Below are 15,567 nucleotides of genomic sequence, written 5' to 3' on the forward strand. Positions count from 1 at the left end.
CTGATACCCACTTCTGGTTTTCAGGCTGCCTTGAGTCCAGGCCAGGGGGTACCAGAAGAAAAGTGGGAAACTCACCACCAGTTCAGTGGTATTCTAATTCTTATCTTCTTCCCCAGTCTGCCTGCCACCAAATGCTTTTTGCAGTCCACAGATAGCTGCTCCACGCATTCTGTCCAGGTTTTATATCTGTATTCAGTGGGAAAGAGGGGGTGGAGTGTGCTTACTCCATCATAGCTTGAACCAGAACTCAGTACTTTATTTGCTAATTTAAGTTTCTTTTTTAAGTTTGACTTTTTTTAAAATTACAAAAACAACACATCTTCATTGTAGAAAACCTGAAAAATAAAGGTAAACTTAGAAAATAAAATAAAGCTAAAATCTTCTGTAAACTTATGAACTGAAGAAAACTTATTTTGGTGTATCCTTTTTTATTTCATATATGTATTTTTAAAAATTAATTAATTAATTTATTTTTGGCTGCATTGGGTCTTTGTTGCTGCATGCGGGCTTTCTCTAGTTGTGGTGAGCAGGGGCTACTCTTCGCTGCAGTGCATGGGCTTCTCATTGTGGTGGCTTCTCTTGTTGCGGAGCATGGGCTCTAGGTGCGCGGGCTTCAGTAGTTCTGGCACGCAGACTCAGTAGTTGTGGCTCGCGGGTTCTAAAGCTCAGGCTCAGTAGTTGTGGCACAAGGGCCTAGTTGCTCTGCAGCATATGGAATTTTCCCGGACCAGGGCTCGAACCCATGTCCCCTGCATTGGCAGGCAGATTCTTAACCACTGAGTTACGAGGGAAGTCCCTGTATATGTATTTTTCCCATGTTAACAATAAAAATGAATTAGGTAATTAATAAAATCTTGTTTTAAATTATTTTAACCAGTAACCTTAAGACCCAGATGCTATTGACTTGATCTAATGTTGTTTATACTAAATCTTCTCTTTTCCTAAATAGGTAAAAAGTCTTTATCCTCAAGCTGGCTGGGTTGAAATTGATCCTGATATTCTCTGGCTTCAGTTTGTTGCTGTAATAAAAGAATCTGTCAAAGGTATTTGGATTTATAGAAGTAAATATAGGCAGTAAATATGTTTTGTGTGTAATAAAGAGTTTTCCTCAGGCGTCTGTAGAATTTTGTGGGTTTCCTAAGTTATACATACAATATTTTATTGGGGTCACAGTTTCCCAGTAGTTTGGGGAGGGGAACATTTGTGGTTTACACTGAACCACTTTGTCAAGGAAAGGTAACAGCAGCTCTGTCCTCTGCTTTAACTCTTTTTGAGCTGCAGTATTAAAGTCTCACCTTCCCTCTTGGTTCCCTGTTGTAGCTAGTGCCGATTTGATTTCCTGTTGTGTTTAAAATACCAGAGGGTTATAAACAAAGTTACAACACACAGTTCCTGCTCTTAGGAGTTTACAACTGAGTTACCTTTATTGTAAAATAAGTTTTTGTTTTGTTTTTTCCTGAGCAGCCTCTTAATGCAAAGTGCTCTCCTGGCCACAGCCAGGGTAAGAGATCTTAGCTCTTTAAGAACATTTGCAGTGCTACCTTCTTTAAGAATACGGCGAAAGAGTACTTGTCAATTCGAAAAGGTCTTTTACTTCATTTTTCTGACTGAATTGCTTCTCCTTCTCACCTTTCTGGCTTGAAGTATTTCAAAACCTATAAAAAAGAGTTCAGAGAATACTACATTGAACAGCTGTGTACTTTCTCCTAGATTCAAATGTGTTTTACAGTGTTTACATCACCATCCTCTACAAACTATTTTTCTTTTTGGCTGACCAATGTGAGAGTTGGTTGTGATGTAATAACCTGTCATCCGTAAATACTTCATCATTACCTCCAAAGATAAGGAGTATTCTCAAATGGAAACACAATGCAGTTATCACACAGGAAATTTAACATTAACCCAGTGATATTTTCTAATACTTGGTCCTCAATATTCCCCTCTTATCTCAGTCTTCTTTTGTTTTTAATCTCAGTCTTGAATAACTTTTTTTTTCAATCCAAAATCCAACCAGAGATAAGGCATTGCCTTTAGCAGTCAGTCTGTTTAGTCTCCTTTAATCTAGACCATGTTCTTCATGACACTAAGAGTTTTTAAAAGTATGGAAGAGTTAAATAGACTGTCCTGCATTTGGAGGTTGTCAGATTATTTACTTATGATCAGGTTAGATTAAATATTTTTGGAAGGAGTACTGAAAAAGGGGGGGATGTGTCTTCCTCAGTGCTCAAACTGAAGTTGTCCCTATGTTGTTCAGTGGGATAAATTGCTTTTTAAAAAGAATATCACGAAAACACTTGAGCTGCTATATTTTAAGCCTTCCAAAAATCCAAGTTTTTATTTGCATTCTAGCATCTGTTTGTGTGGAAAATAAGATCTGTGCTTCAATATTTATACTACTTTCCCTGAGAACTTTCTCTTGTTGCCATCAACTAGCTTCTACTGTGGCAGATCTTTGCTTAAATTAAGATCAATTTTTTAGTATCAGTATTATCAAGAAGAAAATACAATCTGACTTACTTTAAGTAGTGTTTGTTTTTTTCTAATCTTTAAAGCAAAAATGCCGTTTTATTATTATTAGATTATAACCTTTTTTCCCTTTAAGTAAAAAAATACTAGAAAATCCTCCTGGTAATGCTTTATTTATTACCTCCAATTGTGTTATTAAAATGCTAAGCCCAGTTGTTTTTGTTAAAGATTATATTAAATGATTTCTTTTTCATATGATAATATTATAAAGAAAAACTTCCTGGGCTTTTAAATGTATCTTTTCTATCTTTATTTTTAGCTGCAGGACTAGAGATGAATCAAATTGTCGGTCTTGGCATCTCAACACAGAGAGCAACTTTTATTACATGGGACAAGTAAGTGCATTGTGCAATAAGAACTCTAATGCTGGGTTCATACCACGGTGAACACATTGCTGAGAAACCTGTTTGGGTAGTTTAAAATTTTTGAAGTAAGAACAGTTTTGCTTGGTTAAGGGGGATGAAGGTGGACCTACTTTCTGGCTTAATTAAATATGCTCGCTGCCAACATTGTTCTCAATGGTGAAAAACTGAAACCATTTCCACTAAGATCAGGAACAAGACAATGTTGCCCACTCTCACCACTGTTATTCAACATAGTTTTGAAAGTTTTAGCCACAGCAATCAGAGAAGAAAAAGAAATAAAAGGAATCCGAATTGGAAAAGAAGAAGTAAAGCTGTCAATGTTTGCAGATGACATGATACTATACACAGAGAATCCTAAAGATGCTACCAGAAAACTACTAGAGCTAATCAATGAATTTGGTAAAGTTGCAGGATACAAAATTAATGCACAGAAATCTCTTGCATTCCTATACACTAATGATGAAAAACCTGAAAGAGAAATTAAGGAAACACTCACATTTACCATTGCAACAAAAATAATAAAATACCTAGGAATAAACCTACCTAAGGAAAAAAAAGACCTGTATGCAGAAAACTATAAGACACTGATGAAAGAAATTAAAGATGATACAGACAGATGGAGAGATATACCATGTTCTTGGATTGGAAGAATCAACATTGTGAAAATGACTCTACTACCCAAAGCAATCTACAGATTCAATGCAATCCCTATCAAACTACCAATGGCATTTTTCACAGAACTAGAACAAAAAATTTCACAATTTATATGGAAACACAAAAGACCCTGAAGCCAAAGCAATCTTGAGAAAGAAAAATGGAGCTGGACGAGTCAGGCTCCCTGACTACAGATTATACTACAAAGCTATAGTAATCAAGACAGTATGGTACTGGCACAAAAACAGAATTATAGATCAATGGAACAGGATAGAAAGCCCATAGATAAACCCACGCACATATGGTCACCTTATTTTTTATTTATTTATTTTTTTGCAGTACGCAGGCCCCTCACTGTTGTGGCCTCTCCTGTTGCGGAGCACAGGCTCCGGACACGCAGGCTCAGCGGCCATGGCTCATGGGCCTAGCCGCTCCGTGGCATGTGGGATCTTCCCAGATGGGGGCACGAACCCATGTCCCCTGAATCGGCAGGCGGACTCTCAACCACTGCACCACCAGGGAAGCTCTGGTCACCTTATTTTTAATAAAGGAGGCAAGAATATACAGTGGAGAAAAGACAGCCTCTTCAAAAAGTGGTGCTGGGAAAACTGGACAGCTATATGTAAAAGAATGAAATTAGGGCTTCCCTGGTGGTGGCAAAAATGAACTCAAAATGGATTAAAGACCTAAATGTAAGGCCAGACACTATAAATGTAAGGCAGAATACTCTGTGACATAAATCACAGCAAGATCCTTTTTGACCCACCTCCTAGAGAAATGGAAATAAAAACAAAAATAAACAAATGGGATCTAATGAAGCTTAAAAGCTTTTGTACAGCAAAGGAAACTATAAACAAGGTGAAAAGACAACCTTCAGAATGGGAGAAAATATTTGCAAATGAAGCAACTGACAAAGGATTAATCTCCAAAATTTACAAGCAGCTCATGCAGGTAAATATCAAAAAAAACACAACCCAATCCAAAAATGGGCAGAAGACCTAAATAGACATTTCTCCAAAGAAGATATACAGTATTCTATCCGCCGCAGATCTCTTTTCATTTCCACCATTCAGGCTCGGGGACCCTGCGACCTCGGAGCTCCTCCTGTCTCCTGTGAGCCGAGATGGGCGCTTACAAGTACTTCCAGGAGCTGTGGAGGAAGAAGCAGTCGGACGTGATGCGCTTTCTGCTCAGGGTGCGCTGCTGGCAGTACCGCCAGCTCTCGGTGCTGCACCGGGCCCCGCGCCCCACCTGGCCCGACAAGGCGCGGAGGCTGGGCTACAAGGCCAAGCAAGGTTATGTGATATATCGTGTTTGCATGCACTGCGGTGGCCGCAAACGCCTGGTCCCAAAGGGCGCCACCTATGGCAAGCCCGTCCACCATGGTGTCAACCAGCTCAAGTTTGCCTGGAGCCTTCAGTCTGTTGCCGAGCTATCAGAAGAAACCCTGACACCCAGTGGATCACCAAACCAGTCCACAAGCACAGGGAGATGCGGGGCCTGATGCCTGCAGGCAGGAAGAGCCGTGGCCTCGGCAAGGGCCACAGGTTCTACTACATGATCGGTGGTTCTCGCCACGCAGCCTGGAGAAGGCACAATACTCTCCAGCTCCACCGCTACCGCTAATATAAGTAATGTTTGTAAAATTCTTACCTAATAAACAGTTTAGGACATCCAAGAAAAAAAAAAGATATACAGATTGGCAATAAAGTCATGAAAGGATGCTCAACATCACTAATCATTAGAGAAATGCAAATCAAAACTACAATGAGGTATCACCTCACACCAGTCAGAATAGCTATCATCAAAAAACCTACAAACAATAAATGCTGGAGACGGTGTGGAGAAAACAGAACCCTCTTGCACTGTTGCTGGGAATGTAAATTGATACAGCCACTATGGAGAACAGTATGAAGGTTCCTTAAAAAACTAAAAATAGAACTACTGTATGACCCAGCAATCCCACTACTGGGCATATACCCTGAGAAAACCATAATTCAAAAAGAGTCATGTATCACAATGTTCATTGCAGCTCTACTTACAATAGCCAGGACATGGAAGCCACCTAAGTGTCCATCGACAGATGAATGGATAAAGAAGATGTGGCACATATATATACAATGGAATATTACTGAGCCATGAAAAGAAACAAATTGAGTTATTTGTAGTGAGGTGGATGGACCTAGAGTCTGTCATACAGAGTGAAGTAAGTCAAAAAGGGAAAAACAAACACCATATGCTACCGCATATATATGGAATCTAAAAAAATATATGTTCTGAAGAAACTAGGGGCAGGACAGGAATAAAGATGCAGACATAGAGAATGGACATGGGGAGGGGGAAGGGTAAGCTGGGACCAAGTGGGGGAGTGGCATGGACTTATATACACTACCAAATGTAAAATAGATAACTAGTGGGAAGCAGCCCCATAGCACAGGGAGATCAGCTCAGTACTTTGTGACCACCCAGAACGGTGGGATAGGGAGGGTGGGAGGGAGATGCAAGAGGGAGGATATATGGGTGTATATGTAGATGTATAGCTGATTCACTTTGTTATAAAGCAGAAACTAAGACACCATTGTAAAACAATTCCAATGAAGATGTTGAAAAAAAAAATGCTTGCTGCATGTCAGCTGGGCCTAACTTATATAAAGTAATAGTAATAAAAAGACTGTTGCTTTCATTAAAATTCAAATAAGCATGGATTGAAGATCTGAAAAATTAGTTTATACCTAAAGAGATTCAGGAGAACCTGAAAAATTTCAAAAACACAAGACTATATAATATGAGTTATATTTTCAGTCTACTTCAAATTTAATACTGAAGTACCTACAGCATATGAGGTATGTATGGGTTAAACACAATAATAATACCATAATGGCTACATATAGTGATTACCTGTGATACTTCCTTCAGGTTCCAGTATCCTTACAACAATCCTGTTATTTAGTTGTTAAGTGTATTTTTACAGAGAAAGAAACTGAGGATCAGAGAAATAAGTTATTCAAAGTCACTCAGTTAATTAATCAAGCCAAGATTCCAAATTATCTTTTTAATCCCAAAGAATATGCTCTTTCCACTATCCCCATATTGCGTTCAACATGTGTTTCTTGTCTTAAAAACAATAACAACAGAAATGCTGTAAAATGTTTCTCTGTTACAAAGCCCTAGATTCCAAAGGGCACCTTGAGCTTGGGGCAGTGGGGAAGAAAAGTGGTGGATGTGGAGGATAAGGGTGAATTCATGCGGACTTGGCCTTTAATTCAGTGTTAGGAAAGAGGAAGAAGTTTAAATTTTCCAGTATTTGACTGGGTGGGATCAAGATGGTGGAGTAGGTAGACCCTGAGCTCACCTTCCCCCAGAAACACATCAAGACTACAATGACATATAGAACAGCTCTCTTTGAGAACAGCCTGAAGACTAGCAGAATGACTCTTCTACAACCAAGGTTATTAAGGAAAGTGGAGTCTGGTAGGAAGGAAGGAGAAGTGATCTAATCGGGACCCACACCCCTAGTGCTAAGAAATAAGAAAATATTTATTTGAAGGAAAAATATCTCACTGATATATGTAAATATATTGTAAAGGCAGTTGATCAACCACTTAAGTAAGCTACTATGAAGGTTAAAAGACAAAATTGTAAAATCAACCATTAATCAACTATAACTACAATAAACAGTTAAGGGATATTCATAAAAATGTAAACTATGACACCAAAACATAAAATGTTGGTGGGGGGGTTTAGTAAAAAAAAGTAGGGCTTTTAGAATGTGTTTGAACTTAAATGACTGTCATTCTAAAACAAGTAGATATATTTATAGATATGAACCTCATGGTAACTGCAAATCAAAAACCTACAGTAGATACACAAAAAGCAAAGAGAAAGGAACCCAAACATAATACTTAAAAAGTTATCAAACCCAAAGAGAAGAGATTAAAAGAAGAAAAGAACAAAGAAATACAAAAACAACCAGAAAACAAGTAACAAAATGGCAATAGATACATACCTATTGATCATCACTTCTAATGTAAAATAGACTAAATCCTCCAATCAAAAGACATAGGGTAGCTGATTAGATTAAAAAACCAAGATCCATGTATATGCTGCCTACAAGACACTCACTTCAGAGCTAAAGACACACCCATTGATAGTGAAGGGATTAAAAAAGATATTTCATGCAAATGGAAATGAAAAGCTGGGGTAGCGGTACTCATATCAGATAAAATAGACTTTAAAACAAAATCTATAACAAAAGACAATTTAGGACATTAAATAATGATAAAGGGGTCAATCCAAGAAGAGGATATTAGACTTGTTAACATATATGCACCCAATACATTTATGCACCCAATATATAAAGCAAATATTAACAGACATAAAGGAAGAAATTGATAGTAATACAATAATAATAGGAGATTTTAATTACCCCAATCACATTAATGAATAGATCATCCAGACAGAAAATCAATAAGGAAACATTGGCTTTAAATGACATTTTAGACCAGATGGACTTAATAGATATCTGTAGAATATTACATTCTAAACCAGAAGAATACACATTCTTCTCAAGTGCACATGGAACATTCTCCAGGATAGATTACGTGCTAGGCCACAAAAGAAGTCTCAGTAAATTTACGAAGATTGAAATTAAATCCAGCATCTTTCTGACCACAGCAGTGTGAAACTAGAAATCAATAGCAATAAGAAAACTGGTAAAAACACAAACAAGCAGAGACTGAAAACACACTATAAAAAAGCCATTGGGTCAACAAAGAAATTAAAGAAGAAGTCAAAAAATACCTTGGGATGAATGAAAATAGAAACACAACGTCCAAAATCTATGGGACACAACAAAACCATTTCTAAGAGGGCAGTTTATAGTAATAGAAGCCTACCTCAAGAAAAAAGAAAAATCTCAAATAAACAACCTAACTTTCCCTCTAAAGGAATTAGAAAAGGAAGAACAAGCAAAGTCCAAAGTCAGTAGAAGGAAAAAAATAATAAAGATCAGAGTGGAAATAAATAAAATAGAGACCAAAAAACATAGAAAGGATAAATGAAACTAAGAGCTGTTTTTTTTGAAAAGATAAACAAAATTGATAAACTTTAGCCAGACTCATTAAGAAAAAGAGAGAGTGCTCAAATTTAAAACATAAGTAATGAAAGAGAAGTTACAACTGATAGAAGTTACAACTGATATCACAGAAATACAATCATAAGAGAATAATGCAAACAGTGATATGCTAACAAATTGGACAACCTAGAATAAGTGGATAAATTCCGAGAAACATACAGTTTTCCAAGACTGAATCAGGAAGAAACAGAAAATCTGAATAGATTGATTATTAGTATTGAAATTGAATCAGTAATCAAAAGACTCCCAACACACAAAAGTCTGGAACTAGATGACTTCACAGGGGAATTCTACCAAATATTTAAAGAAGAGTTAATATGTATGCTTCTCAAAATGTTTCAAAAAATTAAAGAGGTGGACTTCCCTGGTGGTGCAGTGGTTAAGAATCTGCCTGCCAATGCAGGGGACATGGTTTTAGCCCTGGTCCAGGAAGATCCCACATGCCACGGAGCAACTAAGCCTGTGCACCACAACTACTGAGCCTGCGTCTAGAGCCTGCGAGCCACAACTACTGAGCCTGTGTGCCACAACTACTGAAGCCCATGTGCCTAGAGCCCGTGCTCTGCAACAAGAGAAGCCACTGCAATGAAAAGCCCATGCACTGCAATGAAGAGTAGCCCCTGCTCGCTGCAACTAGAGAAAGCCTGTGTGCAGCAATGAAGACCAATGCAGCCATAAATAAATGAATAAACAAACAAACAAATAAATAAAAGAGGAGAGAACACTTCCCAGCTCATTCTATGAGGCCAGCACTACCCTGTTACCAAAATCAGATAAAGATACTACAAAAAAATTTACAGGCCCATATAGCTGATGAAATAGATGCAAGAATCCTCAACAAAATATTAGCAAACCAAATTCAACAATATGTAAAAAGGATCATACATCATGATCAAGTGGGATTTATTCCCGGGATGTGAGGATGATTCAATATCTGCAAGTCAATTAACATGATACACCACAGATACACCACATTAACATAACCAAGGATAAAAATCACATGATCATCTCAATAGATGCAGAAAAAACATTTGGCAAAATTCAATATCCATTCGTGATAAAAACTGTCAACAAAGTTGGCATAGAAGGAACAAACCTCAACATAATAAAGGCCATCTGACAAACCCACAGCTGGCATCATACTCAGTGGTGAAAAGCTGGAAGTATTTCCTTTAAGATCAGGAACAAGATGAGGATGCCCACTCTTCCCACTTCTACTTAATATAGTATTGGAAGTCCTAGCCACGGCAATCAGACAAGAAAAAGAAATAAAAGACATTCAAATTGAAAGGGAAGAAGTAAAACTACCACTGTTTGCAGATGACGTGATACTATATAAGGAAAACCTTTGACTCCACCAAAAAAAAACTACTAGAATAAATGAATTCAGTAAAGTTGCAGGATACAAGATTAATATAAAGAAATTTGTTGCATTTCTGTACACTAATAACAAAAGAAATGAATCCCATTTATAAATCAAAAAGAATAAAATATCTAGGAATAAATTTAATGAAGGAGGTGAAGGACACGTACTCTGAAACCTATAAGACATAGATGAAGGAAATTGAAGAGGATAGAAATAAATGGAAATATATCCCATGTTCATGGGTTAGGAGAATTAGCATTATTAAAATATCCATACTACCCAAAGCAATCTACAGATCCAATGCAATACCTATCAAAATACCCATGACATTTTCACAGAACTAGAACAAATAATCCTAAAATTTGTATGGAACCACAAAAGACCCTGAATAGTAAAGCAGTCTTGAGAAAAAAGCACAAGGTTGGAGGTGTCTCTGCTCTCTGACTTCAGACTATACTACAGAGCTAAAGTAATCAAAACTGTGGTATCAGTACAAAAACAGATACATAGATCAGTGGAACAGAATAGAGAGCCCAGAAATAAACCCACGCACACATGGTCAATTAATCTATGGCAAAGGAGGCAAGAATATATAATCTTTTAAAAAGACTGTTCAATAAGTGGTATTGGGAAAACTGGACCAACTACACATAAAAGAATGAAATTAGAACATTTTCTCACACTATTTACAAAAATAAACTCAAGATGAATTAAAGACCTAAATGTAAGACCTGAAATCATAAAACTAGAAGAAAACATAGGTACTACACTTTTTGACATTGGTCATAGGTATATTTCTTTGGCTTTATCTCCTTAGGCAAGGGGAATAAAAGCAAAAATAAACAAATGGGACATAATCAAACTCAAAAGCTCTTGTACAAAGGAAACCATCAACAAAACAAAAAGGGAACCTACCAAATGGGAGAAGATATTTGCAAATGATACATCTGGTAAGGGTTTACTATGCAAAATATATAAAGAACTCATACAACCCAATATGAAAAAAAAATAGCCAACCCAATTTAAAAAGGGCAGAGAATCTGAACAGACATTTTTCCAAAGAAGACATACAGATGGCCAAAAGGCACATGAAAAGATGCTCAACATCACTTATCATCAGGGAAATACATTTCAGAACCACAATGAGATATCACCTCATACTTATTAGAATGGCTATTATCAAAAAGAAAAAAAGTAGCAAATGTTGGCAAGGATGTGGAGAAAAGGGAACCCTTGTGCTCTGTTGGTGGGAATGTAAATTGGTGCAGCCACTATGGAAATCAGTATGGAAGCTCTTCAAGAAATTGAAAATAGAACTACCATATGATTTAGCCGTTCTACTCCTGGGTATTTATCTGATGAAAACACTAATTTGAAAAGATATATTTACCTCAGTGTTTATAGCAGCATTATTTAAAATGGCCATGACATGGAAGCAACCTAAGTGTCCATCAATAGATAGAAGGATAAAGAAGATGTGTTATATATATAGAAACATAGGACTATATATATATGTGTGTGTGTATATATATATATATATATATATATATATATAAGACTATTACTCAGCCATAAAAAAGGATGAAATTTTGCCATTGGAAACAACACGGGTGGACTTGGAGGGTATTATACTTGGTGAAATAAGTCAGACAGAGAAAGACAAATACTGCGTTTCACTTAATATGCAGAACAAATTAAACATATACAAACAAATGAACAAATAGAACAGAACAGATACTGAGAACAAACTAGTGGTTACCAGAGGGGAGAGGTGTCAGGGTTGGGCCAAGATAGGTGAAGGAGATGAAGAGCTACAAAATACCAGGTGTAAAATAAATAGGTTACAAGGATGTTATGTACAGCACAGGGGATATAGACAATATTTTATATTTTTCTATGGCATATATTTTATAAAAATATTGAATTACTATGTTGTACACCCAAAACTAATATAATATTGTAAGTCAACTATACTTCAGTTAAAAAAAATTAGTTCAGTTTAAAAAATTAACTTACCACTATTTCTGGCCTTGATGTTTGGGAGGACGTGAAAGAAATTATAGAGAATATAAGAGGAGGAATGAGTTAGGTGGTGATGAGGGTGGGTAGAAGGAAACATGATCAAGTGTTTGGTTTGGGACATGTGAATATGGAGATATCCCACAGGTTTAGGCAGGCATGGCTCATTTCCTCCAGAGAGGTACTCTTCCTTTTTCTTGTTTTGTTTTGTTTTGTTGTTGTGTTGTTGTTTTTTTTTTTTGGCTGCACCGTGGGACATATGGGATCTTAGTGCCCCAACCAGGAATGGAACCCACACCCCGTGCATTGGAAGCACAGAGTCTTAACAACTGGACCACCAGGGAATTCCCTAGGTACTCTTTTTTTTTTTTTCAGCTGCATTGGGCCTTTGTTGCTGTGCACAGGCTTTCTCTAGTTGTGGCGAGTGGGGGCTGCTCTTTGTTGCGGTGCGCGAGCTTCTCATTGCAGTGGCTTTTCTTGTTGTGGAGCTCAGGGTCTGGGCATGTGGGCTTCAGTAGTTGTAGCATGCAGGCTCAGTAGTTGTGACACGTGGGCTCAGTAGTTGTGGTGCATGGGCTCAGTTGGTGTGGGATCTTCCCGGACCAGGGATCTAACCCGTGTCCCCTGCATAGGCAGGTGGATTCTTAACCACTGCACCACCAGGGAAGTCCTCTTGCTCACTGTTGAGAGAAAAAGAGAGACAGATTTGACCCTGTGGAATAACATATTGTTCATCCAGCCCCAGCCAGTGCCTGCTCTTCCCAGCTCATTGTTTTTTCCTCCAGCGTCCATGGTGCATTCATTCATCATGGCCATAGGAACTTTGTTTTCCTTAGAATTGCTGTTAGGATGTCTAAAACTTTGAACTTTCTTTTTTTTTTTTTTGCGGCACACGGGCCTCTCACTGTTGTGGCCTCTCCCGTTGCGGAGCACAGGCTCCGGATGCGCAGGCTCAGCAGCCATGGCTCATGGGCCCAGCCGCTCCGCTGCACGTGGAATCCTCCCAGACCGGGGCACGAACCCGTCTCCCCTGCATCGGCAGGCAGACTCTCAACCACTGCGCCACCAGGGAAGCCCTGAACTTTCTTTTTATTTTTCTCCTCGTTCCCCCCCACCCCTCAGATGCCAGAAAACTCTTTTTGTTTGTTTGTTTTTATTTCTATTACTCTAGGAGGTGGGTCAAAAAGATCTTGCTGTGATTTATGTCAAAGAGTGTTCTTCCTACGTTTTCCTCTAAGAGTTTTATAGTGTCCGGTCTTACATTTAGGTCTTTAATCCATTTTCAGTTTACTTTTGTGTATGGTGTTAGGGAGTGCTCTAATTTCATTCTTTTATGTGTACCTGTCCAGTTTTCCCAGCACCACTTATTGAAGAGACTCTTTTCTCCATTGTATATCCCTGCCTCCTTTGTCATAGATTAGTTGATCATAGATGCATGGGTTTATCTCTGGACTTTTTATCCTGTTCCTTTGATCTATATTTCTGGTTTTGTGCCAGTACCATATTGTCTTGATTACTGTAACTTTGTAGTATGGTCTGAAGTCAGAGAGTCTGACTCCTCCAAGTCCGTTTTTTTCCCTCAAGATTGCTTAGGCTATTCAGGGTCTTTTGTGTCTTCATACAAATTTTAAGATTTTTTGTTCTAGTTCTGTAAAAAATGCCATTGGTAATTTGATAGGGATTGCATTGATTCTGTAGATTGCTTTGGGTAGTATAGTCATTTTCACAATACTGATTCTTCCAATCCAAGAACATGGTATATCTCTCCATCTGTTTGTGTCATCTTTGATTTCTTTCATCAGTGTCTTATGATTTTCTGAGTACAGATCTTTTACCTCCTTAGGTAGGTTTATTCGTACGTATTTTATTCTTTTTGTTGCAGTGGTGAATGGGATTGTTTCCTTAATTTCTCTTTCTGATATTTCATTCTTAGTGTATAGAATGCAAGAGATTTGTGTGCTTTAATTTTGTATCCTGCAACTTTACCAAATTCATTGATTAGCTCTAATAGTTTTCTGGTGGCATCTTTAGGATTTTCTATATACAGTATCATGTCATCTGCAAACAGTGACAGTTTTACTTCTTTTTCAATTTGTGTTCCTTTTATTTCTTTTTCTTCTCTGATTGCCATGGCTAGGACTTCCAAAACTATGTTGAATAATAGTGGCAAGAGTGGACATCCTTGTCTTGTTCCTGATCTTAGAGGAAACGCTTTCAGTTTTTCACCATTGAGAATGATGTTTGCTGTGGGTTTGTCATATATGGCCTTCATTATGTTCAGGTAGGTTCCCTCTATGCCCACTATCTGGAGAGTTTTTATCATAAATGGGTGTTGAATTTTGTCAAAAGCTTGTCTGCATGTATTGAGATGATCATATGGTTTTTATTCTTCAGTTTGTTAATGTGGTGTATCACATTGATTGATGTGCATATATTGAAGAATCCTTGCATCCCTGGGGTAAATCCCAGTTGATTATGGTGTATGATCCTTTTAATGTATTGTTGGATTCTGTTTGCTAGTATTTTGTTGAGGATTTTTGCATCTATATTCATCAGTGATATTGGTCTGCAATTTTCTTTTTTTGTAGTATCTTTGTCTGGTTTTGGTATCAGGGTGATGGTGACCTCATAGAATGAGTTTGGGAGTGTTCCTCTGCAATTTTTTGGAAGAGTTTGAGAAGGATATGTGTTAGCTCTTTTCTAAATGTTTGATAGAATTCACCTGTGAAGCCATCTGGTCCTGGACTTTTGTTTGTTGGAAGATTTTTAATCACAGTTTCAATTTCATTACTTGTGATTGGTCTGTTCATATTTTCTATTTCTTCCTGGTTCAGTCTTGGAAGGTTATACCTTTCTAAGAATTTGTCTGTTTCTTCCATGTCGTCCATTTTATTGGCACAGAGTTGCTTGTAGTAGTCTCTTAGGATGCTTTGTATTTCTGTGGTGTCTGTTGTTACTTCTTTTTCATTTATAATTTTATTGACTTTAGTCCTCTCCCTCTTTTTCTTGATGAGTCTGACTAAAGGTTTACCAATTTTGTTTATTTTCTCAAAGAACCAGCTTTTAGTTTTATTGATCTTTGCTATTGTTTTCTTTGTTTCTATTTCATTTATTTCTGCTCTGATCTTTATGATTTCTTTCCTTCTACTAACTTTGGGTTTTGTTTGTTCTTCTTTCTCTAATTGCTTTAGGTGTAAGGTTAGATTCTTTATTTGAGATTTTTCTTGTTTCTTGAGGTAGGATTGTATTGCTATAAATTTCCCTCTTAGAACTGCTTTTGCTGCACCCCATAGGTTTTGGATCATTGTGTTTTTGTTGTCATTTGTGTCTGGGTATTTTTTTATTTCCTCCTTGATTTCTTCAGTGATTTCTTGGTTATTTAGTAATATATTGTTTAATCTCCATGTGTTTGTGTTTTTTACGTTTTTTCCACCTGTAATTGATTTCCAATCTTACAGTGTTGTGCTCAGAAAAGATGCTTGATATGATTTCAGTTTTCTTAA

General features: G+C 37.4%; 1 protein-coding gene and 1 pseudogene across 2 annotated transcripts in view; both read left to right on the top strand.

Moving 5' to 3' along the window:
• Positions 1-15,567, top strand: part of GK5 (glycerol kinase 5) — a 76,066-nt gene that overhangs the window by 4,959 nt on the left and 55,540 nt on the right. For both annotated transcript variants that reach the window (XM_029214347.1, XM_029214346.1), the window contains exons 2-3: positions 950-1,043; positions 2,786-2,861. In XM_029214347.1, the coding sequence (XP_029070180.1) occupies positions 950-1,043; positions 2,786-2,861 (170 nt within the window). The remainder of the gene's footprint in view (positions 1-949; positions 1,044-2,785; positions 2,862-15,567) is intronic.
• LOC114890646 lies at positions 4,487-5,335 on the top strand (annotated as a pseudogene).

The sequence above is a fragment of the Monodon monoceros genome, unplaced genomic scaffold (assembly GCF_005190385.1).
Source record: "Monodon monoceros isolate NGI ecotype Baffin Bay Population unplaced genomic scaffold, NGI_Narwhal_1 Super_Scaffold_11, whole genome shotgun sequence".
In the NCBI taxonomy this organism is placed as follows: domain Eukaryota; kingdom Metazoa; phylum Chordata; class Mammalia; order Artiodactyla; family Monodontidae; genus Monodon; species Monodon monoceros.